Raw genomic sequence first — 26,405 nt, forward strand, 5'->3', positions numbered from 1 at the left:
AATCCTATCCCTCAGAATCCTTTCTAACACCTTGCAGACGACAGACATGAGACTGACTGGTCTGTAATTGCCGGGGATTTCCCTATTTCCTTTCTTGAAGAGAGGAATTACATTTCCCTCTCTCCACTCCTCAGGTACGACTCCAGTGGAGAGCGAGGATGCAAAGATCTTCGCAAGTGGCGAAGCAGTTGCATTTCTCGTTTCCCAAAGCAGCCGAGGACAAATCTGGTCCAGGCCTGGCGACTTGTCAATCTTAATGTTTGACAAAATTTTCAGCACAACAGCTTCCTCGATCTCTATCCATTCCAGCATGTACACCTGCTCTTCTTTCGTAAAGACAGAAGCAAAAAACTCATTTAGGGCTTTCCCTACCTCCTCAAACTCCACACACAAATTCCCTATGCTATCCCTGATCACCTACTACATATCCATAAAAGGTAGTTTTATGTAGCTGTTTCTAGAGTGGGACATTATGGGCAAAATTTGTTCTGGTAACGTGAAACCTTTGTTAAAGTTGAAGTAAAAAGAAATCCAAACTGTAAAGAATTGTGGTTGCAGCAAAGATTCTAATCAGACCACAAGTATTTTGTGGGGCTCTGCATGCATATTTGAATAGAAATCCTATATTAATACATACCCAAAAATAGTCACATCTAAGAAATATAGACATTGCCACTTTTCAGTTCTGCCAAGCATTTATTAACATCAGTCAATTATATGCAAACAGTGAGTGGTCTTAAGACCCAGAAGCGATATTTAGTGACAACCTTAAATTGAGCACAGATGAACTCCAACCACCAGTCTGTAACTTTTGCTATAAACTAAATATCTTTTTCTGTTTATTTTAATTGGACCTATGGGGTTTCAGTTCTGAGAGATGTTAGTGACTGGGCATTGCACTGCCTGGGAGGTTATTATAACCAAATGATCATCATTCCTAAAGAAAAAATGGCACTGTATAACAAAACATAGAATCCAGTGTTATGGGAAAGTTCTGTCAAAGCCATAATAGTATGTCTCTGAGATGGGGGGAAATCTATTCAGTTTGCAAACTTTAAAGAATTGCTTCAAAGCTGTGTTCAAAAAGAATTGGTAATCTGAGCAAAAATGAATTTTGAGGCATAAGAACTTGCATACATAGACTGACGTGCCCCCGTTTTACATTTTGTTTCCATTGAACTTGTAATACTTTCATTAATCACTCAAGATCTCTTTAGTTTGTGTGTAGATTTGTTTTCTGCCAAGTCTCTGCTTTCAATAATCAGTTACATGGAGGTCCCCCTATCCATCTGAGACAGTTGGGTTTTGGTGCTATTTGCCTGAAGACAGGGGCAAACACAATCCTCTACCTGCCCCTACTCTGCACCTGTACACTCTGAGTGATCGTTTCATTCCTGTCTAGGTCGAAGGTGTTGACTTCCTGTATGAAACATGCGGTTGGTTGCTAAAGGTTTCCCAGAAGACAGCCGACGTGATCAGGAATGGCGGTAGACCATTTCGTCAGTTCTGGAAGCTGAGCAGAGCCAGGCAGATGATGCTACACGCTGTCCCATTGTACCTAGCAAAGCTGGACGAAATGTTGCAACAGTTACAAGGAGAACTTCAAAGTAAGTGATGAAGAATATGATTGAAAAGATGTTAGATACATCCTGCTGGAGCTTTCATGCTTTTACATTTTCAGGGCGGTTCACCTGAAATTGGCACAGTTGGTGCAAAAGGTACCGTATTCACCATATCTTGAGTTTCTTTGCAATCTTCTGTGCCAGAAACTGCTAGAAACAGGTCCTTCACTTCAGCTCTGATGAAGTGTCATCTAGACTCGAAACGTTAGCTTGCTCTCTCTCCATGGATGCTGCCTGACCCACTGTGATTTCCAAAATAGACAGACAGGAGGCTGGAAGAACACAGCAAGCCAGACAGCATCAGGAGTTGGAGAAGTCGACATTTCGGGTGTAATCTTTCTTCAGGACGTTTTGCTGCTATGATTTCCAGCATTTCTTGTTCTCAGTACCCATCCATAAACTAATCAGGTCCCAATGCCTGGATGATTTAATCCCCACTGGAGCCTTGGAGGAGATTTCCAGAATTAAATGGGTTCTTTTGATTTCGAGACCAATTAATAGATACCTTTTGAAAGCTCTTGGATATTAGGTTCTGTCCTAATTTGCTATGAAGCTCATAGCCATATAACCACATTACTAGCAAATAGTTCTGAATATTTGGTTTAGTACATTTTAGTCATTTAAAATCAACTTACTCCCGGCTTGGGTATCACAACCTGTTTGAAATTGCTTACTCCTTTATGTTTCAGCTGTGTTAATTGGATCGCACCATGTTATCCCTCTTCAGGAATATTTATGAAGCAAGTTTTTCAAATCTTTATCAAGTCAAATGCAGCCTAATCACAGGGTGTGCATGAGGTGATTATGCAATTGAGTTTGATTAATAATTAGAGTTGGACACCCCCTATAACAACTGCTGAACTGTTTCCAACCATTAATTTCAGTGTGCCAAATTCTACAAATGCCGAGCACTAGCTTGGCTCGAGTTCTCTGTCTCAAGGCAGGTCTGCCTCCCCCTCCAATTCCACAGCCTCCACCAGGTTGGGCAGAAGATCTGAATGTGCCCCCACCAAAATGGGGTTCAGACCCCACGTTGTTGCAGTAATCTGGTCCATGCCAGTCAACCAGCCTCTTCCCCCTTCCCTGCCACCCAAAGGCATCCAATCTTCCATATCAATGTGCCTTCTCACAGGCATGTAGGGACCCCTGAAGCTATGCATAATGATGATCGAGGCTCCAATTTGCTTTCCAACCCAAGGCTGACCAGGGATCTCTCCTGTTCTTACCGCCTGTCATTGCTGTAAGTTGGAAATTGATCCTCAACCTGTTTGGCTGTACTATAAATGTGCCTTCCTTGACTATCAAGTCCTGAAGGGGCTCTAGAACCTGCAGCTGCTGGTCCAGAGGCAGGGACACTGTAAACTGTTGCAAGACTTCTTGCCTTGGACCTGCCTGTCCATTTATTGTTGTCGAGAATGTGGTGCTGAAAAAGCACAGCAAGTCAGGCAGCATCTGAGGAGGAGGAGAATTGACATTTTGGGCAAAAGCCCTTCATCAGGAATGCTGTTCATTGCTGTTCATTTAATTACATCCTGATCGCAAGATCAAGTCTCTCCAGAATTAATTTTAAAAAAAGAAAATTTGCAAATTGCAGTTTTGAAAATTACATCATTTGAAACAAAAGGCTTGTATTTTCCAGCATGTGTTTCAGGGATCTAGAGAGGGTGAAATCTTTGAGACTATTTGATGCTTTTCTTCAGTTTCCCAACTGTGGTTTCGCACATTGCATCGATATAAAATGTGATAATCCACTGTGTGACCAACCTACTGAGTGGTTGGGGCAGTTGGCTCCTCTCAGTTACATTCCGCACAATGTCGGATTGTTCACCAATAGCAGGCACATCTGGCTCAAACTCAAAACGTCATGAAGCAGTCGTGAGGTCACATGTATTGTATTCCACTCTGAGTCAACACAGATGGCCAGATGTTTACCTTGGTTGCAGATGCAGAGCAAATTGAAGGTGGTTCACATGCGTGTCCACAACTGTAGTTTTGAACTGAAGAGGATGTTCCAGTTTGCAATGCTCAAGACCAATCAGTAATTAAACTTTGAATGGCCTGAGAATCTGTTTACCCAAGTAACTAGATGAGTGGCCTTAAAGCGACAGGAGAAGGTGAAGAACGCAGCACCATAACAGCAAAAGTGTAATGCTTCATCCTTCTCTGAACTGTAGTGTACATAACCACAAGAAATCATGTTTATGCTATAAAATTAGTCTGACTTTTATCTATTTCCAGTCCTTCTGGTTTGACTATTCTTATCTCACACTCAGCAATAATACTTCTCATATTTACGCCACTACTAGAACTGACAATGGTCTACATTGTCTACAGTTCTGGTCTCCCTCTTATAGGAAAGATGTTTTTAAGCTGGAAAAGGGTCAAAAAAGATTTACCAGGTTGTTGCCAAGGATGGATGGTTTGAGTCATGAGGAGAGGATGGAAGGCTGGGACTTCTTTCACTCAAGCATAAGAGGTTTAGGGGTTATGACGAGAATAGAATAGAATATCCTTTATTGTCGCATATACTCAAATACAGGAGTACGGTGAAATGTTTACAATGTCAACTCTCATGACGCCATCTTAGTTACAAATCGTAGATGCAAAATGATACAAAGAAAAGAAGATGCATTACCTTATAGTGATTCAAAGTATATATTGGAATAAGACATAGTTAAAAAGATAAACATTAAAGTCAGATAAACACATTACAGATAAGCATTACATTGCAGTAACACAGCGTAGGGGCTACCACATGTGATCTGACTGTCCTCTAAGCTGCTGCCCGCCCACAGACCCCACTACAACAACTGTCGCCACTGTTAGCATGGTAGGCTAATGCTAAAACTACGGAGGTATGGCATTGAGGATACATTAGAGGTTTGGATTAGGAATTGGCTGGCTGGAAGGAGACAGAGGGTAGTAGTTAATGGATTATGTTCATCTTGGAGCGCAGTTACTAGCGGTGTACCACAAGGATCTGTTTTGGGACCATTGCTTTTTGTTATCTTTATAAATGATCTAGAGGAAGGACTTGAAAGCTGGGTAAGCAAGTTTGCGGATGACACAAAAGTCGGTGGAGTTGTGGATAGTGAGGAAGGAAGTGGTAGGTTACAGCGGGATATAGATAAGTTGCAGAGCTGGGCGGAAATGTGGCAAATGGAATTCAATGTAGCTAAGTGCGAAGTCGTTCACTTTGGTAGGAATAACAAGATGATGGATTACTGGGCTAATGGTAGGCTACTTGGTAGTGTGGATGAGCAGAGGGATCTTGGTGTCCATGTACACAGATCTCTGAAAGTTGCCACCCAGGTAAATAGTGCTGTGAGGAAGGCATATGGTGTACTGGGCTTTATTGGCAGAGGAATTGAGTTCTGGAGTCCTGAGGTCATGTTGCAGTTGTATAAGACTCTGGTGAGGCCTCATCTGGAGTATTGTGTGCAGTTTTGGTCGCCATACTACAGGAAGGATGTGGAAGCTTTAGAACGAGTGCAGAGGAGGTTTACCAGGATGTTGCCTGGAATGGTAGGAAAATCTTATGAGGAAAGGCTGAGGCACTTGGGGCTGTTCTCATTGGAGAAGAGAAGGTTTAGGGGAGATCTGATAGAAGTGTATAAGATGATTAGGGGTTTAGATAGAGTAGATACTAAGAACCTTTTACCGCTAATGGAGTCAGGTGTTACTAGGGGACATAGCTTTAAATTAAGGGGTGGTAGGTATAGGACAGATGTTAGGGGTAGATTCTTCACACAGCGGGTTGTGAGTTCATGGAATGCCCTGCCCGTATCAGTGGTGAACTCTCCTTCTTTATGGTCATTTAAGCGGGCATTGGATAGGCATTTGGAAGTTATTGGGCTAGTATAGGTTAGGTAGGATTCGGTCGGCGCAACATCGAGGGCCGAAGGGCCTGTACTGCGCTGTATCCTTCTATGTTCTATGTTCTCTGGATCCCAGTCACTTCAATCCTGCAACCCACTCCACTTCGGCTCACAGTACTGCTCCAGGCCTCCAGCCTGTCCAGCTCTGCTCCAGCTCACAGTACTGCTCCAGGCCTCCAACCTGTCCAGCTCTGCTCCAGCTCACAGCACTGCTCCAGGCCTCCAACCTGTCCAGCGCTGCTCCGGCTCACAGCACTGCTCCAGGCCTCCAACCTGTCCAGCGCTGCTCCAGCTCATAGCACTGCTCCAGGCCTCCAGCTCTGCTCCAGCTCACAGTACTGCTCCAGCCTGTCCAGCTCTGCTCCGGCTCACAGCACTGCTCCAGGCCTCCAGCCTGTTCCGCTCGATTTCATCAGCTTTAAATGAATTGTTTCTTGATTGAGACCTGAAAAGGAATTAAATGGACCTTCCCTTACCTGAAAAAGGGCAACATAGAGAGTCATAGCGGGGTGTACAGCACAGAAACAGTCCCTTCGGACCAACCAGTCCATGCCGGCCAGATATCCTAAATTAATCTAGTCCCAATTGCCAGCACTTGGTCCATATCCCTCTAAACCCTTCCTGTTCGGCTCTCAGCCTCTCCAAGGTAAGTTTTCTTATCAGGATAAGAAACACTTTAAAATCTGAGAAAAAAGAGAGAGCAGAAGAAAAAGGTGGGTGGTGGGGCAGGGGGTGGGGAAAGCGGACGGATTGCTGAGCCCCAGGCTGAGGAAGCAGAATGCTGCCTACTCCACCACCATCATTTTGAGAGCAGAACATCCAATAGACCCATCCTTATTGAGTTTTATAACATCATGAGGTGTGCAGATAAGGTGAATGACAGGTGTCTTTTCCCTGGGGTGAGGGATTTCAAAACTAGGGAGCATATTTTTTAAGGTGAGACGAGAAAGATTTAAAAAAGAACGAGGGCAAATGTTTACACAGAGGATGGTTCATGTGTGGAATTAACTTCCAGAGGAAGTGGTGAATGTGGGTACAAAGTTTAAAAGACATTTGGATAAGTTTAAGAGTAAGAAATGTGGGGATGTGGGCCAAGGGCAGGCAGACGGGACTAATTTAGTTTGGGATTACGTTTGGCATAGACTGGTTGAATGGAAGGGTCTGTTTCTGTGCTGTATGAGTCTATGATATAAACCCACCCTGAAAGTCTCTTTTGGTCACCTACACTAATACGATGCTCTAGGGTGGCTTGTAGTTCAATTTTGTTTCAAAACATGGTGTGTACAATTTAGGAAAAAAAAGCCCATTCAGCCCAACCAGTCCATGCCAGTTACATACTGTTTGAGCCTGCTCTTACTCATCGAGCTGTCAGTTCTTGTGGATTGTCTCTTGGCTACAGTTGCAGTAACAAAAAAAAACAAAAACAAAAAAGTCCATCAAAGGTTTTCAAAATACTTTGAAATGCATTGAGGACTCAGTTTATAGTTGCAAAAAATTATGAAGAACAATTCATCGTTTTCTTAAAATTTGGCAGGGAGCTGATGGAGAAACAGACCAAGAGAAATACGCGTAAAAACCAATGTTAATATTCTGTAAGATATTGTCATTGCTGCAAGGATTCTAGTAGACGATGTCATGGCATCTTATTTCCCTTGGGCATTGGAGGCTGAGGGGTGACTTTGTCGAGGTTTATAAAATCATGAGGGGCATGGATAGTGTGAGTAGATAAGATCTTTTCCTTAGGTGGGGGAGTCCAGAACGAGAGGGCATAGGTTAAGGGTGAAGGGGGAAAGATTTAAAAGGGATCTTTATGGGCCTGTTTGGAATGAGCTAACAGAAGAATTAGTGGAGCCTGGTACAATGACAACATTTAAGAGGCATTTGGATGGGTATATGAAGAGGAAGGGTTTAGAGGGATATGGGCCAAGTGCTGGCAAATAGGGCTAGATTAATTTAGGATACCTGGCCGGCATGAATGAGCTGGTCAGAAGGGTCTGTTTCTGTGCTGTACACCTCTATGACTCTAAATGTGATCCTTCTTAAGGTGAGGGAAGCTCCATTTAATTCCTTTTCAGGGCTTAATCAAGAAACAATTAATTTAAAGCAGATTTTGTTGTTAAGCCTTTACACCAGATTTTCGCCAAGTCAGTTTGACACAGATACCCTCTATGAAAGATAGCTGGGATCATATTCCAGAATTTGCAGTGCCAATCTCAGACTTCCCAATTTTTAGCTGTACCTTTTAACGGCACTGATTGGTTTGGGTCCTGAGCTAGCTGGTTGCAGTGTGGGGTTAATCCACAAATTTTGAATTTTGTTCCCTGTCTGGACCAAAGTGACAGTTGAATGTGTGTAAAAAAAACTTTATAAAAAGTGATTCATCCATAACCTTTCACTATATTTAAAGAAAGCTCCTTTCTATTACGGTGGTTCAGGGGTTAGCACTGCTGTCTCAGCACCAGGGTACCAGGTTCAATTCCAGCCTCAAGTGACTGTGTGGAGTTTTCTCCGGGTGCTCCAGTTTTCTCCCACAGTCCAAAGATGTGTAGATCAGGTGAATTGGCCATTCTAAATTGCTCATAATGTTAGGTACATTAGTCGGAGGGAAATGGGTCTGGGTAGATTACTCTTTGGAGGGTCGGTGTGGACTGGTTGGGACAAAGGGCCTGTTTCCACACTGTAGTGAATCTAATATTTCCACTATCACTCACTTTTAAAGTTTCACAATTCTTAAATGTCCACGCATTTAAAACAACTTAATATTGTTTAAAGAATTTAGTAGAGACCATCCAGCTAAAGTAAGTGGGTCTTGAACTTAGGCCTTATAATTCAAAGGTAAGGTGAGAGTCAGCACAGTAGCTCAGTGGTTAGCACTCCTGTCTCACAGTGCCAGGGTCCCTGGTTCGGTTCCACCCTCGAGTGGCCATCTGTGTGGAGTTTGCACATTCTCCCAGTGTCTGGGTAGGTTTCCTCAGGGGATTGCAGTTTCCTGCTGCAGGACGAAAATGTGCAGGTTAGGTGGATTGGCAATGGGAAATATCCTTTAGTGTCCAAGGGTGAAAGTCTGGGTGTAACCCTTTTTGGAGGGTCACTGTGGATTTGATTGGCTGAATGGCCTGCTCCCACATTGTAGGGATTCTATGACTCTACACTGTACCACCCTGTATAAGCGAGTTCTGTTCTCTTTTACACACCTCAGAATGTATTTTTATCACCATTGTGCTAGCTCCTTTAATTTTTTTTCCATCATCAAATCACCTGTGTTTTTAATTATACAAAAAAATTTCAGCTCTGAAATACAAACTCCATTGAAGGTCGCCTGCTGTCGATCAACTCTAGAGCTGCTGTGTTTGAATCTGAAATGGACCTGTATTTCTAATTCTGACGGGGTGAATCTGAGAAATGCTCCTAATTGGCCCAGTTTCTTCATTTCATGAAGATGATCCTTTGGTATCTGCCTCTACAGATCTCGACGGAACCACTGGTGGCACGGTGGCTCAGTGGTTAGCACCTGAGTCCCATGTTTGATTCCAGCCTCAGGCAACTGTCTGTGTGGAGTTTGCACATCCTTCCCTGTCTGCCTGGGTTTCCTTTGGTTTCCTCTCAGTCCAGAGATGGGCAGGTTAGGTTAATTAGCCATGCTAAACTGTCCATAGTGTTCAAGGATGTGTAGATTAGGTGCATTAGTCAGGGGAAATGTAGGATAAGAGGGTAGGGGAGTGGGTCTGGAGCCCATACTCTTTGGAGGGTCAGTATGGGCTTGGGTCAAATGGCCTGTTTCCACACTGTAGAAACTCTGAGTTCTATGAATTAAAGCTTCACTGATACCCTTCCATATCAGAACGCTTCCCCTATTTCCATGTCAAAGCCAGCTTGTGTGACCATCACTGCTAATGATGATACACGGAAGTGTCCTGTTGAAGAGATGATTGGACATTTAATCATACATGGTGGTCACATTAACCTCCTTACAGTGTTCTAAATGTGACAGCGGCACTCCTTAGTTTGTCCAGAATTTTCTGTGGTGATTTCAGGTGCTGCCTTGACAATCCTAGCTACGAATCCTAAATAGTGATCTCGAGATTCTTATTGCTTCCTCACTGTCTGCATGCGAGCCTTTTGATGTCATGAATCTGTACTTTATGATTTTCCCATTCTTCTCTTCTTCCCAAACTTGAGAATATAGCACAGGAACCTGCTGTTGTTCTGCTGTTGTGGTGTTGAACAGCTGAGAATATCTGTTCACCGAAGATGGAGCCTCAGCATTTAGCAGCCATTGGTAGCTGGGTCTTTTCTGCACCAGAAGTCATTTTAAAAGGGATAATATAAAACTAATCTGACTCCAGTCAAGCAACGATGGTACCCTGTTCACGAGCACCCAGTTGGTGTTGCAGCCCAATGACAACCAATCCTTGCAGTTCCATGAGCTTTGGGATACTTACTAATCCAATTTTTTTTTACATTTCAGCTGCTGGAAATACAATTCCGGCCCAACATTCATAGACTCATAGAGCATGGAAACAGACCCTTCGGTCCAACTAATTCACACTGACCATGTTCCCAGACTAAACTAGTTCCACTTGCCTGCATTTGGCCCATATCTATTCAAACCTTTCCTATTCACATACTTATCCAAATGTCTTTTACGTATTATAACTGTATCTGCATTCACTGTTTCCTTTGGCAACTCATTCCACACATGAGCCACACTCTGTCATGAGAAAAAGTTGCCCCTCGTGTCCTTTTTTAATATTTCTCCTCACACCTTAATATGTCCCCCAGTTTCATGCCTACACCATTTCCAATGAGCAACTCAGGGGGAACTGTGTGATCTCCACAGGACTTGGACCTGTGATTGACAGACTTAATTGTGAGATGGTGGGGGTGAAAATACATTCAGTCTTAAAGGGAATACTTTTAATGTTGGAGTTAACGCTCAAAACTCAAAGTACTTGAAGTGTCGGGGATGGGAGATGATGTAGATGGGTCTCTGGGGTAAACTGCATTGTTTCAAAAATCCTCAGCAGTAATCTGTGAGTGTTCAGCAAAGATGTTGGATCCTGTACAGCACAGAACTAACTGCCCTGTGGCCTTATTAGAGAAGGAGAAAATAAACAGTAAAAAAGAAAAGAGAAATTCTCAGAAAAGAAAATCCCGGTTGTTCTGGAGTTCCATCTTGAATTGTATAAGTTGAACCAGTGTGTCTCATTCATCAGTATTACTGGGTTAGCCAGTGTTTTTGGCATGTGACTTCAGACCCGCAGCAATATGGTTGATTCTTAGCTATTGTTACAACACGGAAGTGAACCTGTTTTGTTAATTAAACCAACACCCAGAAAGGCTTGCCTTGTCTCATGATCTGTTAAAATATCAGTGACCAAGAACTCCCAAATTCCACTATTTAAAAAAACCATCAGTTTATTTTCTAACTGTAAAAGTGAACATTAAACAAAAACTATTCACAAATCTAAGCTCTCTTAACTGCTTACTATATGCCTCCAACTCTATCACAATATGTTCTTCCAATAAAACACTTATTAAAATTACTGCAACTTAATTTCAAAACGACACAGTCTTTGTCGTCTTCTGTGTCTTCATTCTTTCAGCTAATGATCTCCCTGGGTGGTGGTCTTTCTTTTTACTGCAAGTATGTTTCACATGAAAAGGTATCTTTGATAGAGAGTGTTTTCTAAAATTTCTTTGAGAGCAAGATGTTAGATGGGCAATTAGCCCTCCAGCAGTTGCTCTCTCAACAGAAGTTGGTCTCTGACCAATTTTCAAAATGTCCTCATTTTATACCCCCCTCCAAGATCGGAACGCCTAATTGGTTCATTGTTGACAAAACAATAAATTCAAACTCGATTGGGTTTTAGTATCCTGGGGCATAATTTAAACTGATTGATTGATTGGTTGAGTTTGAATTGTTGTCAGAACAGCTGCCAAAACTCGGATATCCATTTCACAGCCAAAGGTTGCATGTTTTCAATCATCCAGTACATCTGGGACTGCCAGATAGTCACATATACAAGTGCTTGTAAGCTCTCAGTTCAGTACAGCATTCCCTCACTCTTAAAGGTATAATACATGCTTTCAACTTCATAACACTATCCTCTGAAATACCATTCAATCCAAGGGTAAATACGTGTGGATAGTAAACATAGCCTTTGCCAAAGAAGCCCACATCCCACAGAGCCCCTGCACCGTCGAAGCAGGCCATTCAACCCATTAGGTCCACACCAACCCGCCAAAGAGCATCCCACCCAAATTCATCCCCTAGCCCCTATCCCTGTACTTCCAATAGCCAATTTACCTAACATGCACTTCTTTGGACTGTAGGAAGAAACCAGAGCGCCCGGAGGATACTCGCATAGACACGGGGAGAATGTGAGTTGAGACTGTGGTGCTGGTAAAACACAACAAGTCAGGCAGCATCCGAGGAACAGGAGAATCGATGATTCGAGCAAAAGCCCTTCATCAGGATTAGGACTGTGAGCCAAAGGAGTGGAGCGATAAATGGGAGGGGCTTGGGGCTGAGGGAAGGAAGCTCACAGTGCAATAGGTATATGAAGGTCGGGGTAATGGTGATAGGTCGGAGCGGCAGGTAGAATGGGTGGGAAGGAGGATGGACAGGTAAGACAGCTTATGAGGGCAGTGCCTAGTTGGAAGGTTGGAATTGGGATAAGGTGGGGAGGAAGGGAAGTGAGATGAGGCATTCTTCCTCCAGGCATTGAGTGGTTAGGGTGTGGTGATGGAGGAGGCCCAGGGACCTGCATGCCCTTGGCAGTGTGGGAGGGGAAGTTGAAGTGTTTGGCTACGGGGCGGTGGGGTTGGTTGGTGCCGGTGTCCCGGCAATGTTCTCTGAAGCGCTCGCCGAGTAGGCGTCCTTTCTCCCCAATGTGGAGGAGACCCTGTCGGGAGGAATGGATACAGTAAATGACTTGTGGAAGTGTAGGTAAAACTCTGATGAATGTGGAAGGCTCCTTTGGGACCTTGGACGGAGGTGATGGAGGAGGTGTGGGCTCATGTTTTGCACTTCCTGCAGTGGAAGGTGCCAGGAGGGGAGGGTGGGTCACTGGGGGGTGTAGACCTGTCGAGGGAGTCACGGAGGGAATGGTCTTTACAGAAAGTGGATGGGGTGGGGAGAGGAATATATCTCTGGTGCTGGGGTCCGTTTGTAGGTGGCGGAAATGGCAAAGGATGGTGTGGAAGGTGAGGACCAGGGAGGTTCTGACCTTGCCCTCAGCCCTACCCCCTTCCATTTATCTCTCCACTCCCTCAGCTCACAGCCCCATTCCTGATGAAGGGCTTTTGCCCGAAATGTCAATTTTCCTGTTGCTCGGATGCTGCCTGACCTGTTGTGCTTTTCTCAACTCTAATCTCCAGCATCTGCAGTCCTCACTTTTGCCGATGGGGAGAATGTGCCAACTCCACTCTGACAGTTGCCCGAGGTTGGAATTAAACCTGGGTCCTGGTGCTGTGAGGCAGCAGTGCTAACCACTGGGCCACTGTGCCACCTTGCACATGTACTTAGATGCACAGAGCTCCCCCCACCTCTCTCAGCGATTTGTGCAAAGGTTTGACTGTTCAGAAGCAAGGTTCAAAAGTTCCAAACAAACTTTGTTTTGCCTCCCAGCGGTATGGGGGCTCAGTGGTTAGCATTGCTGCCTCACAGCGCCAGGGATCTGGGTTCGATTCCAGCCTCTGGCAACTGTCTGTGTGGAGTTTGCACATTCTCCCCATGTCTGTAATGGTTTCTTCCGGGTGCTCTGGTTTCTTCCCACAGTCCAAAGATGTGCAGGTTAGGTGAATTGGCCAGCGATATTAGTTAGGAGTAAATGTAGGGGGATGGGTCAGTGTGGACTTGTTGGGCCAAACGGCCTGTTTCCACACTATGGACTCTTTCTTTCTATACCTCCTGGATATCAGTGTCATGAATAATAAATGCTATTTGTTCGTAACCCAGAACTCTGGCCTGAGGTTGTTTGAAGACCCTCATGTTACAACATAAAGGACTTAAAACCTATGCCCTGGTTACTGGTCCCACTGTTAAGAAAAACAGGTTCTTCCTATCCACTTCACCTACCACTCTATCCTCTCATAACTATATCCAAGTAAATTAAATTAACCTCCATCTATACAATATTCCTCATAATCAAAGTTATACATTCCTGGTAACGATTTGTACATCCCACCACCTCCCATCCTCACCTGATTTTTCTACAGATCACACCATAGTCAGTAAATGTTACCAGACACAACCAGAGGGAAGTCAGCCCCCCATGTTTCTTTTTGCTGCATCTGAGTAACCAGCTCTCTGACAACCTGTCTAACCGAAGAACATTCACTTGTCACAACTCCATATCTCCAAACAGTTCATTCGCTGTGAGCAGGAACGTAAAAGATCTGAGAACTCGTGTATTTATTTCACACAAAGATTTATGCTTTTTTTTTCATCCTTCACACTCAACTTGCACTTTGTTACTGATTCAAAGCAATGCTTTTTTAAAAAAAAGGGGAAAATACACTTCCTCTGAACTGAAATTAATTATAGTTATCTCTAAACTCAGACTGTTGCAATGATTTACTTAGATATCCAGCTTGTCCAAGTTATACCATTTCCACAATGGGGAGTGATTGAAACGCAGCCCATGTCTATAATTACCTATGAGTTAGAGATGCAGATGCCAGTGTTGGACTGGGGTGTACAAAGTTAAAAACCACACAACGCCAGGTTATAGTCCAACAGGTTTAATTGGAAGCACTAGCTTTCAGAGCACAGCTCACAAGGTTGTTGTGTGATTTTTAACTTTATAATTACCTACTTCACCTCCTACTGGTGAGTGTGTAAAATTAGAGTGATAAGTATTCATCGGGTTGTCCAAAAGACTTGTGGTCATGTGACTCAGTTGGAAAGCCTGTCTTTCTGATCTAGTAGATCTGGGTTTTTTTTTAGATTACTTAGTGTGGAAACGGGCCCTTTGGCCCAACAAGTCCACACCGACCTGCCGAAGCGCAACTCACCCAGACCCATTCCCCTACATTTACCCCTTCACCTAACACTATGGGTAATTTAGCAATTCACCTAATCTACACATTTTTGGATTGTGGGAGGAAACCAGAGCACCCAGAGGAAACCCACGCAGACACGGGAGAATGTGCAAACTCCACACAGAGAGTCGCCTGAGGCGGGAACTGAACCCGGGTCTCTGGCGCTGTGAGGCAGCAGTGCTAACCACTGAGCCACCGTACTGCCCACAGGTTCAAACCTCACTCCAGACATTGAGGACATGGACAGAAGCATGCACAGTGCAAGTCAACTGAAGGGCATGGATGGGTTAAATATACTAAGTCTTTTTTCTGGGGTGGAGGAGACCAGAACTAGAGGGCATAGGTTTAGGGTGAAAGGGGAAAGATTTAAAAGGGACCTAAGGGGCAACTTTGTCATGCAGAGGGTGGTGTGTGTATGGAATGAGCTGCAGAGGTAACAGTGGAGGCTGGTGCAATTCGAACATTTAAAAGGCGTCAAGATGGGTATAGATGGGTATATGAATAGGAAGGGTTTAAAGGGAAGTGGGCCAAGGGCTGGCAAATGGGACCAGATTAATTTAGGATATCTGGTCAGCATGGATGCGTTAGATTGAAGGGTCTGTAAATCTCTTTGACTCTGTGTGTTGGTAAACCTTCCAACTTTTCCTCAAAGGGAAGTAAATGTGTGTAAAATTATGAAGTAAATAATTGTAATTGTGGGAATAACATGAAAAGGGAAGCAGTTGCAGTTGACATGAGCAACGTAACTCAAATGTTTAACATTAACAGGCCAATTTGAATTGCAGAACCAGTGGCCACATTAAAGGGCGCTTACTACGATGTAACATTGAAGGAACTTGATCAAGAATGGAAACAGAAGACTGAGGAGTATCTGGAAAAAATTCAATCTTTTATACCCACCGTAGTTCAGGATACATGGCTGTTGCATTCCGTGCCAAAATTGCTTCATATTACCAAGCAAGTATTTGATTTGGTAAGTGTTAAATGCTGCAAAGGAAGGTATCATTGCCATTAATTTTTAATTTTAGATTTCCTATACATAAAAAATCATCTTTGTTTCTCACCTGCAGTTTATGTTGCTAATTATTTTTAAGTTCATGGTCGATCCCAAAAAATCAAGAATAGCAAAATACTTTTTAGGATTTGTTCATGGGATGTGGACATCCATGTTTACCCTGGAGAAGGTGGTGGTGAGCTGCCTTATTGAACAGCCTTGGTCCACATGCTGTAAGAAACCTGCAGTGCTGTTAAGTCAGGCGTTCCAGATTTTTGACCCATCAACACTAAAGGAACAACTATGTATTCCCCAATCAGGGTGGTGTGTGGTTCAAAGAGGTGGTGATCCCATTTGTCTGTTGCTCTGTCCTTTTGAGGTGGTAGAGGTCTCGGATTTGGAAGGTGCTGTCTGAGGAGCTCTGACATAGATTGCCCTGTTAGTTGTGAAAGGGTTGCCAGTTAGCGAAGGCTTAGCATAATGTCAACTGTGTCAGGCTTTGGTCCCAATTCTGGCTGCGGCTGACTTGGGGTCTCCTCCATTGCCTTGACCTGTGACTAATCCACAGCACAAGTTGTGCTTTGACGTGGCCTAAATCAGGGAAGTAAGATACCTCCCAATTCATAGAATCCCTGCAGTGTTACAGCAGACCATTCAGCCCATCAAGTCCAAACTGACCCTCCGAAGAGCATCTCATCCAAACCCATCCCCCTACCTTATCCCTGTAACCCTGCATTTCTCCATGGCTAATCCACCCAACCTGCTTACCTTTGGACTGTGGGAAGAGACCAGAGCATCCGAAGGAATCCTGCACAGACACTGTGCAAACTCCCCTCAGACAATCATCTGAGGCTGGGACCGAACCCAGGTCCCTGTGAGGCAGCATTGTTAGCCACCGTTTCTATTGATCTGAAGAGGGTGATGTACAAGCAGTGGTTGAACTGATGTTGATCTTCTGCAGATGAAGATTAACCTCACAATGTGTGTTTGGTCGTGTCTGCGCAAATTCTGGAGTAAATCTGCTAATGGCAGAATGTGAGCATTGAGACTGATATCCCGGGAACATACGTACAAATTCCAAGCAGTAGTCTCATTGAAGGGTCAGTAAAAGCACAGTAACTATAGTATCTCTCTGCTTCATTCATTATGTTCTTCTGAGCTAATTTTATGAAGGTCCATGTATATCTAATATTTGCCAATTATTTTCAAACAGGCAGTGCAACAAATAGTGACGTGGGCAGAGGCGAGAATCTCCAAAGCAACAAGTAAGATCCATAAGCCACTTGCCAATCTCTACAAATACTCGCCAGAGTAAGTACTGAAGATTCAGTTCACAGTTGCATTTTCTCTGTTTTTGAATTGTTATATATCAGCTGTTGCTGGTTGTTAGCTTCACTAGCCTCTGTGTCAGATGTGTGCAAGCCCGTGCTAAAGAAATGCTGCACTGTCTGTGGTGCTGACTTTTAGACTGAGGTGTTAAACTGAGTGGCCATCTACCTTCTCAAAGCCAGTTGAGAAGAATCCAGTAGGTGATATTCCAAAAAATGACAATTTGGTCTTTTTTTTTCGCTGATCTATTTATGGGACATTGTGTAAAACTTGGCTGTTAGCTTTGCTTATACCTCAGGGTGGTTGTACTGTAAGTCACAGAATTATTACAGTGTAGAAGGAAGCCATTCAACCCATCATGCCTGCACTAGCTCTGCTATTCAAATAACCATCTAATGCCATCTAGTGGTTCACTGACTCTGAAACCCTTCTGGATGCTTTTATTTCATTATTTGTTCATGGGCTGTGGGGGGTAGTGGTGAACTCAGCTTTTGTTCCCTGTCCCTGTATTAACTGGTTTGCTAGCTAGGCTATTTCAGAGGGCAGTTAAGTGGGTCTGGAGTCATGTGTAGGCCTAGCTAGAGCAGTAGATTTCCTTCCCCTAAGGACTGTGGTGAATCAGATGGGTTTTCACAACAATTAGTGATCATTGGCGTGGTCACCAGCACTGAGACTATCTTTATATTCTGGATTTACTCTTTGAATTTAAATGCCCCGCCAGTGTATGTGGAGTATGAATCGATGTTCCACAGAGGAATAGCTAGATTGCTAATCAGTGACATTGCCACAACAGCACCGTCTTCCAAACAAAAAATATGCCAAAAATTGCAAGTCCTTGCTTTCATAGGGTGGTGGCAGTCAGCAAGCTATAAATGTAACCTTTGAGAAGCACATCTTCACACCAATCAATAAATATTGCCACGTTGCCGTCACGCTCAATCATGTACACTCAAAATATTAGTGATCTCTTCCGCTTCTTAGCCATGCATCTATTTTGCAGAGATTGCTCTGTCGTGGTGAATGTGCCGTTGCTGTCAATGGGGAATCACTTACTTGATGTGGCGAAGATTACCAACTACCTTGTTGAAACCAAGCTCATAAAGACACTGAGGAGCCTGTACAATATAAACCCAGTTGCTGAATATTACAGATTGAAACACAGGATGCTGGACAGCCCCTTTGAGCGTAAGTGTTACGGTGTTAACAGCCAGTGGAACACCAAAATAGCCCTTGGCTGAAGCACAAAATTGTCCAATTTTGAGCAGGTTTGGCCTTGCTTGAGAATCGAAGGATGAGGAGATCTAATTGAGGTGTATAAGGTGACAAAGGAGACTGACATAGACATATGTGGAGTGAACTAGAACATGGTTTTAGGCCAAGAGGTGGCAGATTTAAAACAGATGATAAGAAATGATATCTCTCAAAGGGCAATGAACCTGTAGAATTCACTATCCCAGTGTGCAATGGATACTGCGACACTGAATAAATTTTAGGAGATAGAGATATTTTACATGGATTAAAGGGTTATGGGGAGTGGGCAGGAAAATGGAATCGTACAGCAGGGAACCCTTTGGTCTAACTAACCCATTCCGACCAGACATCCCAATTTGACCTAGTCCTATTTACCAGCATTTGGCCTATATTCCTGTAAAGCCTTCCTATCCGTATGCCCAACCAAGTGCCTTTTAAATGTTGTAATTGTGGTTCCATACGAGCACCACTCTGTGCATGAAAAGCTTTCCCCTCAGGTCCTTTGTAAGTCTGGGCCTGAATGACACAGCAGGCATGAGTGGCTGAATGGCCTACTCCTGCTCCTCGTTCTTATGATCTTATGTTCAGAGTGTTGTATTTATTTGCACTACTTTATCGATTATTTACTCAACAACAGTGGTCATGATGTGTCAAATACGAGCTGAAAATGTGTTGCTGGTTAAAGCACAGCAGGTTAGGCAGCATCCAAGGAACAGGAAATTCGACGTTTCGGGCCAGAGCCCTTCATCAGGAATGAGGAGAGGGTGCCAGGCAGGCTAAGATAAAAGGTAGGGAGGAGGGACTGGGGGGGAGGGGCGATGGAGATGTAATAGGTGGAAGGAGGTCAAGGTGAGGGTGATAGGCCGGAGTGGGGTGGGGGCGCAGAGGTCAGGAAGAGGATTGCAGGTTAGGAGGGCGCTGCTGAGTTCAAGGGAATCGACTGAGACAAGGTGGGGGAGGGGAAATGAGGAAACTGGAGAAATCTGAGTTCATCCCTTGTGGTTGGAGGGTTCCCAGGCGGAAGATGAGGCGCTCTTCCTCCAACTGTCGTGTTGTTATGTTCTGGCGATGGAGGAGTCCAAGGACCTGCATGTCTTCGGTGGAGTGGGACAAATCCGAAGCCTCCAGCAACAGACCTCTCTCCGGATCCTCCGCTCCACCCTTGCAGCCATGCGTCGCTCCGGACCAACCAACCCAATCACCTCGTGGCTCAACACTTTAACTCTCCCTCCCACTCCACCGAAGACATGCAGGTCCTTGGACTCCTCCATCGCCAGAACATAACAACACGACGGTTGGAGGAAGAGCGCTTCATCTTCCGCCTGGGAACCCTCCAACCACAAGGGATGAACTCAGATTTCTCCAGTTTCCTCATTTCCCCTCCCCCCACCTTGTCTCAGTCGATTCCCTTGAACTCAGCACCGCCCTCCTAACCTGCAATCCTCTTCCTGACCTCTCCGCCCCCACCCCACTCCGGCCTATCACCCTCACCTTGACCTCCTTCCACCTATTACATCTCCATCGTCCCTCCTCCCTACCTTTTATCTTAGCCTGCCTGGCACCCTCTCCTCATTCCTGATGAAGGACTCTGGCCCGAAACGTCGAATTTCCTGTTCCTTGGATGCTGCCTGACCTGCTGTGCTTTAACCAGCAACACATTTTCAGCTCTGATCTCCAGCATCTGCAGACCTCACTTTTACTCGATGATGTGTCAAATAGAATGCCAACAATGTCTGACTCTGCAGTTCAGATAAACACATTTATGGCTTTTTAAAAAATGTAAATACTGCTTTTAAACATAGAAACATAGAAGACAGGAGCAAGAGGAGGCCATTTGTTCCTTTGAGCCTGCTCTGTCATTCATTGCGATCATGGCTGATTGTTCAACCTAATGACCTAATTCTACTTTCTCCCCACAACCTTTGATCCCATTTGCCCCCAAGTGCTATATATAGCCACCTCTTGAATACATATTACTTCCTGTGGTAATGAATTTATCAGGATCACCCTTCTTTGGGTGAAGAAATATTCTGTTTTAAATGGTCCACCCTGAATTGTCAGACTGTAACCCCTGGTTTTGGATATACCCACCATCGGGAACAACCTCTCTGCATCTACCCTGTCTGGTCATGTTAGAATTTTAGAGATCTCTGAGGTCTCCCCCGCATTTGTCTGAACTTTGCTGTTACCACATGAAGTGGTAAGAAAATACAGATGTTTAAAAAAACACAAAAGATACTAATTCACTGCAGCTTGAAATGTCTCTGGAGGTTTGCTTGATGAAATCTCAGCTGGACTCATGGTGCACCAATGTAAATGACTGGTGCTCCCTGCAGCTGGGGCAGGACCTTGCACAAGGGATCACGCTCTGGGGAGTATGCCGTTTTGGATTGAGATAAGGAGAAGTGTCTCCACTCAGAGCGGTGAGCCTAGGGAATTCTCTGCCACATAAGCTGTGAAGACCAAGTCATTGAATATATTTAATAAATGACTGTATTCCCAGCCACCAAAGCAGTAAGGGGAGAGAGCAGGAATATGATATTGAGATAGAGGATCGACCCTGATAATGGTGAAGCAATGGGCTGAATAACATATTCCTGTTCCTGTTGTCTATGCAAGCAAAGCCAGTTTTGTGAATTAAATGGTCCTCTGCAATGAAAAGTTCCTGCCAAGGCCAAGAAACCACCCCTTTCTCTAGAGTTAAACATTTGCATGGTTTTTGGTGAGGTTTTTGCTCTTGCTATTGATACTGGTAATGATCTCACATGAGACCTCCTGTTTTACATTTTATAGAATGATCATATTGGAAAATAATCAAAACAACAGCAGCTTGTAACAAGTATTGATTCCATGATACAGAAAAGGTGAACAGGAATGGGTCACTCAGCTGTGCCAGTTAATATGATCATGGCTGATCTCATCTCAGCATCAACTCTACTGTCCTGCTCACACTCTATAACTCTTCAATCCGTTACCAATTTAAAAATCTATCTTCTCCTCAAATTTACTCCATGTCCCAGCATCCAACTAGCTCTGGGGTAGTGAATTCCACAGCCCTTTGAGAGAAGTAATTCTTCCTTATCTGTTTTAAATTTCCACCCCTAAAACCATGACCCCTCATTCTAGATTGTCCCAAAATAGGATGGACCCATCCTCTCGATAACCACTCTATCAATCCCCTTTTGTATCTTGTGTACCTCAATTAGGTCACTTGCTATTTTCTAAATTCCAGTGAGTATCGACCTAAGTTGCTCAATCTCTTGAAATACTTGAAAATACTCGACAACAGGAGGGTAATAGCCGTAGATTTGGTTGTAATGAGGAAATTTAAAGTTGATGCCACTGAGTATCTCTTCACAGAAAAAAGTAATTAACACTTGATTAGACTTCAGGGTATTTATTCAGGTAAAGGCCTGAGAGTTATTCAAGCAATGGACAAATTGTGGACTCTTGATGACTGAAATGAGCTAAAGCAGACTTTATTTGGCTGACTTTTGTCATCTTTCCTTGTTGATTCTGACAAAAACAATCTCTTTCTAGAAGGAACAGAACATCAGTTGTCGCTGCACATGTTAGATAACTTATTGGCTGAAATACGTTTTGAGCTAGAGTGCTGAACATAACTGGTAAAATCCAGTTCTCACATGTTTGCAAACCAGCCTTGGCAACTGTATTCATTGCTTGACACAAAACGTGAAATCTGTTTTTAATTTTTGAAGTAATGTCATTGAAAATATTTATTCACAATATTTTATGAAGTCTTAATACTGCTTCCGTTAATGTTCCATAGATCAAGCCTTACTTATTGGAAGCAAGCACTACGTGACATTTGATGGGAAGATCTACGATTTTGCCAGCCAGTGTAGTTTCCTTTTAGCTAAGGATTTCCAAAGGAACACTTTCACAATATTATTGAATCATGATAGTGATGGCAAGAAGTCTATCCGTGTGGAAATGAATCACACCATCATTGATATATACCCAGGAATAAAGGTAAAAGCACATCAACACTCAAATTCTTTTCCATCACACCCACACAGATGTAGATCGTTCTGTTTGGAGTAGGAATCTTTTACGATAACAAGCTAGAAAGGATGTAATGGTTTAGCAAATGCGTCCAGTGGTTTTAATCAGTAAGATTCAAGTAGCCCAAGTCTGTCTCAGAATAGTGTTAGTAAAACAAAGAACTGCAGGTGCCAGAGATATGAAACAAACAAAACAGAGTTAACTTTTCGAGACCAGTTCTGCTGTGAATACAACTTTAAAATGCCCTTAAAATTTTAATGTTCAGCTTTCCTGGAACATAGGACAATACAGCGCAGAACAGGCCCTTCAGCCCTCAATGTTGCGCTGACCTGTTAAGTAATCTAAGCTCATCCCCCTACACTATCCCATCATCATCCATGTGCTTATCCAAGGATTGTTTAAATCACCTAATGTGGCTGAGTTAACTGCATTCCACACCCTTACCACCCTCTGAGTAAAGAACCTGCCTCTGGCATCTGTCTTAAATCTATCGCCCCTCAATTTGTAGTTATGTCCTCTCGTACAAGCTGAAATCATCATCCAAGGAGAAAGACTTGCCCTGTCTAATCCTCTGATCATCTTGTATGTCTCTATAAAATCCCCTCTTAGCCTCCTCCTTTCCGAAGAGAACAGACCCATATTTCTCAGTCTTTCCTCACAAAAACCTTTTGTCATACATAAATAAATAGTCAACTTGTTGCCCTGGTGTATTGCTGGGATTTTGGACTGGAACTACATTGCCAGTGTTATATTAAACTGCAGTTGCTGGAAATCTGAAACAAAAACAGGAATTGCTGGAAAATCTCAGTAGGTCAGGTAGCATTGGTGGAGAGAAATCAGTTCTGAAGGAAGGTCACTGGTCCTGAACTGTTACCTCTGATTTCTCTCCACAGATACTGTCAGACCTCCTGAGATTTTCCCGCAATTTCTGTTTGTTATTTAAAGTAACAAGTTAAATCTATCTCCCAGTAGTAATATTTGCAAAATATATCATTGAAACGGACATGACGTAATTAAATTAAACTTTTAAAAATGTAAATTTGGATCTTGCCTGTCTTGTCCTTTAACATTCACTGATTATATTCTTCTTGCTTCCTATTTTTTTTATTATAAAGGAAATAGAACAATTAGATAAAACAATTAACTAATGAAAATATAATACAAGTTGTTTTCCATAGGTTGAAGAGAATTGCAAAGCCAGTGAACTGCCCCTGATGAGAAATGGAGTTACAGTCCGAAAGGACCTCAATAAAATCAAAGTATCAAATCAAAATGGAGTGACAGTATCATGTGATGTCCAATATGACGTCTGCAGTCTGACTCTCCCTGGATGGTACCATGGTCAGTACTAGGAATGTTTGTACTTTAAATTATAGCTATACTGTGTGTGCTCTGTCCCCTACGCTGCTTAAATTATTTGTGGTGCTCTTTTATCGGGTGTGGACATCGCTGGCTGGGCCAGCTTTTGTTCCAGATCTTTAATTGCCCTTCTGAAGGTGGTGGGGAGCTGCTGCCTTGAATTGCCGTAGTTCATCTGGTTTTGGGTGCTGGTAGGAGTTACAGGATTTTGACCCCATGACTCTGAGAGAGTGATAAAGTATTTCCAAGTGAGGAGAGTGAGCAGTCTGAAGGGAAATTGCAGGTGGTGGTGTTTCCATGTATCTGCTGCCCTTGACATTTTAGTGGTAACAGTCATGTGTTTGGAAAATGGTGCGTAAGGAGCTTGGTTGAGTTACTATAGTGCAGCATGAAGATGGTATACAGCACTGCCACTGTGAGTTGTTGCAAGCAGGATTGGATGATGATGAGTGTGTCGCTACTTAAGTGGGCTGCTTTGTCCTGGATGGTGTCAAGCTTCTTAAGCATTATTAGAGTTGCACTCATCCAGGCAAGTGGGAAGTATTCCATTACACTCCTTACTGGTGCCTTTGTAGATGGTGAGCAGGCTTTGATAGAATTTTAAATGTACTGCAGCTTGAACCTATATCCTTTCCAGACCTGAGATTCCAAATTCTGAAAATCAGTTGTCTAGAAGTCATCTTAACAAAAAAGTGTCAAGCTCCCGCTACCCTGAGGCAGAAAAGATCAAAGTACTCCTTAACCTTCAGAGAAAGTTTACCAGCAAGTGCCAAGTGAGCCCACAAACTCTTGCACCAGCTTGATGCAACAAGAGGCCAGCACATGTACCTCAGAGGGTCAAAACAAGGACTGCAGATGCTGGAAACAAGAGTCTAGATTAGAGTGGTGCTGGAAAAGTACAGCAGGTCAGGCAGCATCCGAGGAGCAGGAAAATTGACATTTCGGGCAAAAGCCCTTCATCAGCTCTATTCCTGATGAAGGGCCTTTGCCCGAAACGTCGATTTTCCTGCTCCTCGGATGCTGCCTGACCTGCTGTGCTTTTGCAGCACCACTCTAATCTAGACTCATGTACCCCAGAGACTGACTGATATGTACATATTGTTGGCAGGTCATGTGGTTGAACTGGTGAGTTATGTACTAGCTTCAGGTTTTGTTATGTCACTGGTTCTGCCTGCCTGGTGTACAAACTCCTTATCTTGGTCTGAGGGCTTGCTGCACCTGCTGTGGCAACCAGATCAAATCTGCAACTGGACACAATCACTGTATGCGTGTGGAAGACAGAGAGGAGTCATTACTGTGGTAATTGCTGCCTGTGGGGGAACGGGGAATATTTACTTTGTGTGGGGTGAGGTGGTAATTGCTGAGTCTGGGGAGGGTAGTAACTCCATATAGGAGAATGGTAATTCCTGTGTTAGGGTTGGCAATAATTACTGTGTGTTAGAGAGGAGTAATTACTGTGTGTGTGTGTGTGTGTGTGGGGGGGGGGGGGGGGGGGGGGGGGGGGGGGGGAAGTATGGTGTGTAGGGTGAGGGGGTAACTTACTGCGTGTGGGAGGATAAATACAAGGGGGTAACTTACTATGTGTGAGGGGAGGGTAATGACAGTGTGTAGGGTGAGGGGGTAATTACTGACTGTTAATAGGGAGTCACATTGGAAAGTAGTTGAGGAAGATCTGGCACGGAGTGTGCATATTACCCAAGTACAAGGTGTTTGGAATTCTCTATGTATAAATGCACTGGGACGAACTAAGCCTTAAAGAGCATTTATAAGGGAATGTATCACATAACAATACATGTTGATGTATTTATTCTGGATGTGTGCATCAGACTATATTTTAAGTTAATATGTACTTTTATGTTTTGGTGTGTTTTTTGTTTGAGGTGCATATTTTTATTCAGTTCATATATTTCTGGTGAAGCATTCCAACATCACTCTGCAATCCAAAAAAAATCTAAAAATGCTTTGGTCCCAAGCCTTCTGGACTGGAGAGGTTACCATGTACTTCAACTTTCAAACTATCCAGTGCCAACTGTTTAGTCACAGTTTTCCATGACTCTTGTATCCATATGACACCACTTTTAGATGAAAGTACGAAATGCTCATTTTAATTTCTCCTTCATCACTATTCCTTAATTACTACTTGCATTTTCTTTGGTTTTACAATGCTTTTTTAACAATCCTAAGTTTGCTATTATGCTCATTGTAGTTGTCCTCCTTTTGTGATCTTGTTTTAGAAATTTGTTATCTGAACAAACATTTATTCTTAAATTTGATAAACTTTGTTTACTTTTCAAATTATGCATTTTAGGGCTGAAATATAAACTGTGAATAGATCACAGCAACGTTGAGGTTCCCCAGTGCAATACTATTAGGTTCAATCTTAATATTAAACAAACAAGGTGTCCAAATCATGCTTTGTGAAATTATGATATAAACATATAATGCATTTCAATCAAACTCCTTATATGCTAAATGTCTTCAAGGCAGAGATTAATAAGTCCTTGATGTCACAAGGAATTAAGGGCTACGGGGAGAATGCTGGTAAGTGGAGTTGAAATGCCCATCAGCCATGATTGAATGGCGGAGTGGACTCGATGGGCTGAATGGCCTTCCTTCCACTCCTATGTCTTATGGTCTTATGTTAATTTTGGACAGATTAATGCTTTCTTTGAAATGGAGAAAAATATGGGATATTGCTCTAAACTCATCAAGTGTTTAAATAGTGATTAAAAATGCAATGTAATCTCCAAGCTACATTAGACTTTCATTGAAGGATCAGTTTTCCCACTCTGCTTTTCAAAAAAGACACGAGGTAAGCGTATCTCCAGGTTGCAGTGGGATACACCATTGACATGAAGCTGCACTGGAGCCGAAGCTGATGTGGTGGCAAACCCTGGA

At 43.3% G+C, this 26,405-nt stretch overlaps 1 protein-coding gene across 1 annotated transcript in view; it reads left to right on the forward strand.

The window, feature by feature from the left end:
- The window catches only part of LOC132825272 (apolipophorins-like), a 109,272-nt gene that overhangs the window by 48,705 nt on the left and 34,162 nt on the right, over window positions 1-26,405 (forward strand). The window contains exons 15-20 of the mRNA XM_060840379.1: window positions 1,403-1,607; window positions 15,334-15,521; window positions 16,756-16,853; window positions 17,872-18,056; window positions 21,913-22,115; window positions 23,327-23,489. Of these exons, the coding sequence (XP_060696362.1) occupies window positions 1,403-1,607; window positions 15,334-15,521; window positions 16,756-16,853; window positions 17,872-18,056; window positions 21,913-22,115; window positions 23,327-23,489 (1,042 nt within the window). The remainder of the gene's footprint in view (window positions 1-1,402; window positions 1,608-15,333; window positions 15,522-16,755; window positions 16,854-17,871; window positions 18,057-21,912; window positions 22,116-23,326; window positions 23,490-26,405) is intronic.

This window comes from Hemiscyllium ocellatum, chromosome 20 (genome assembly GCF_020745735.1).
Source record: "Hemiscyllium ocellatum isolate sHemOce1 chromosome 20, sHemOce1.pat.X.cur, whole genome shotgun sequence".
Lineage (NCBI taxonomy): Eukaryota > Metazoa > Chordata > Chondrichthyes > Orectolobiformes > Hemiscylliidae > Hemiscyllium > Hemiscyllium ocellatum.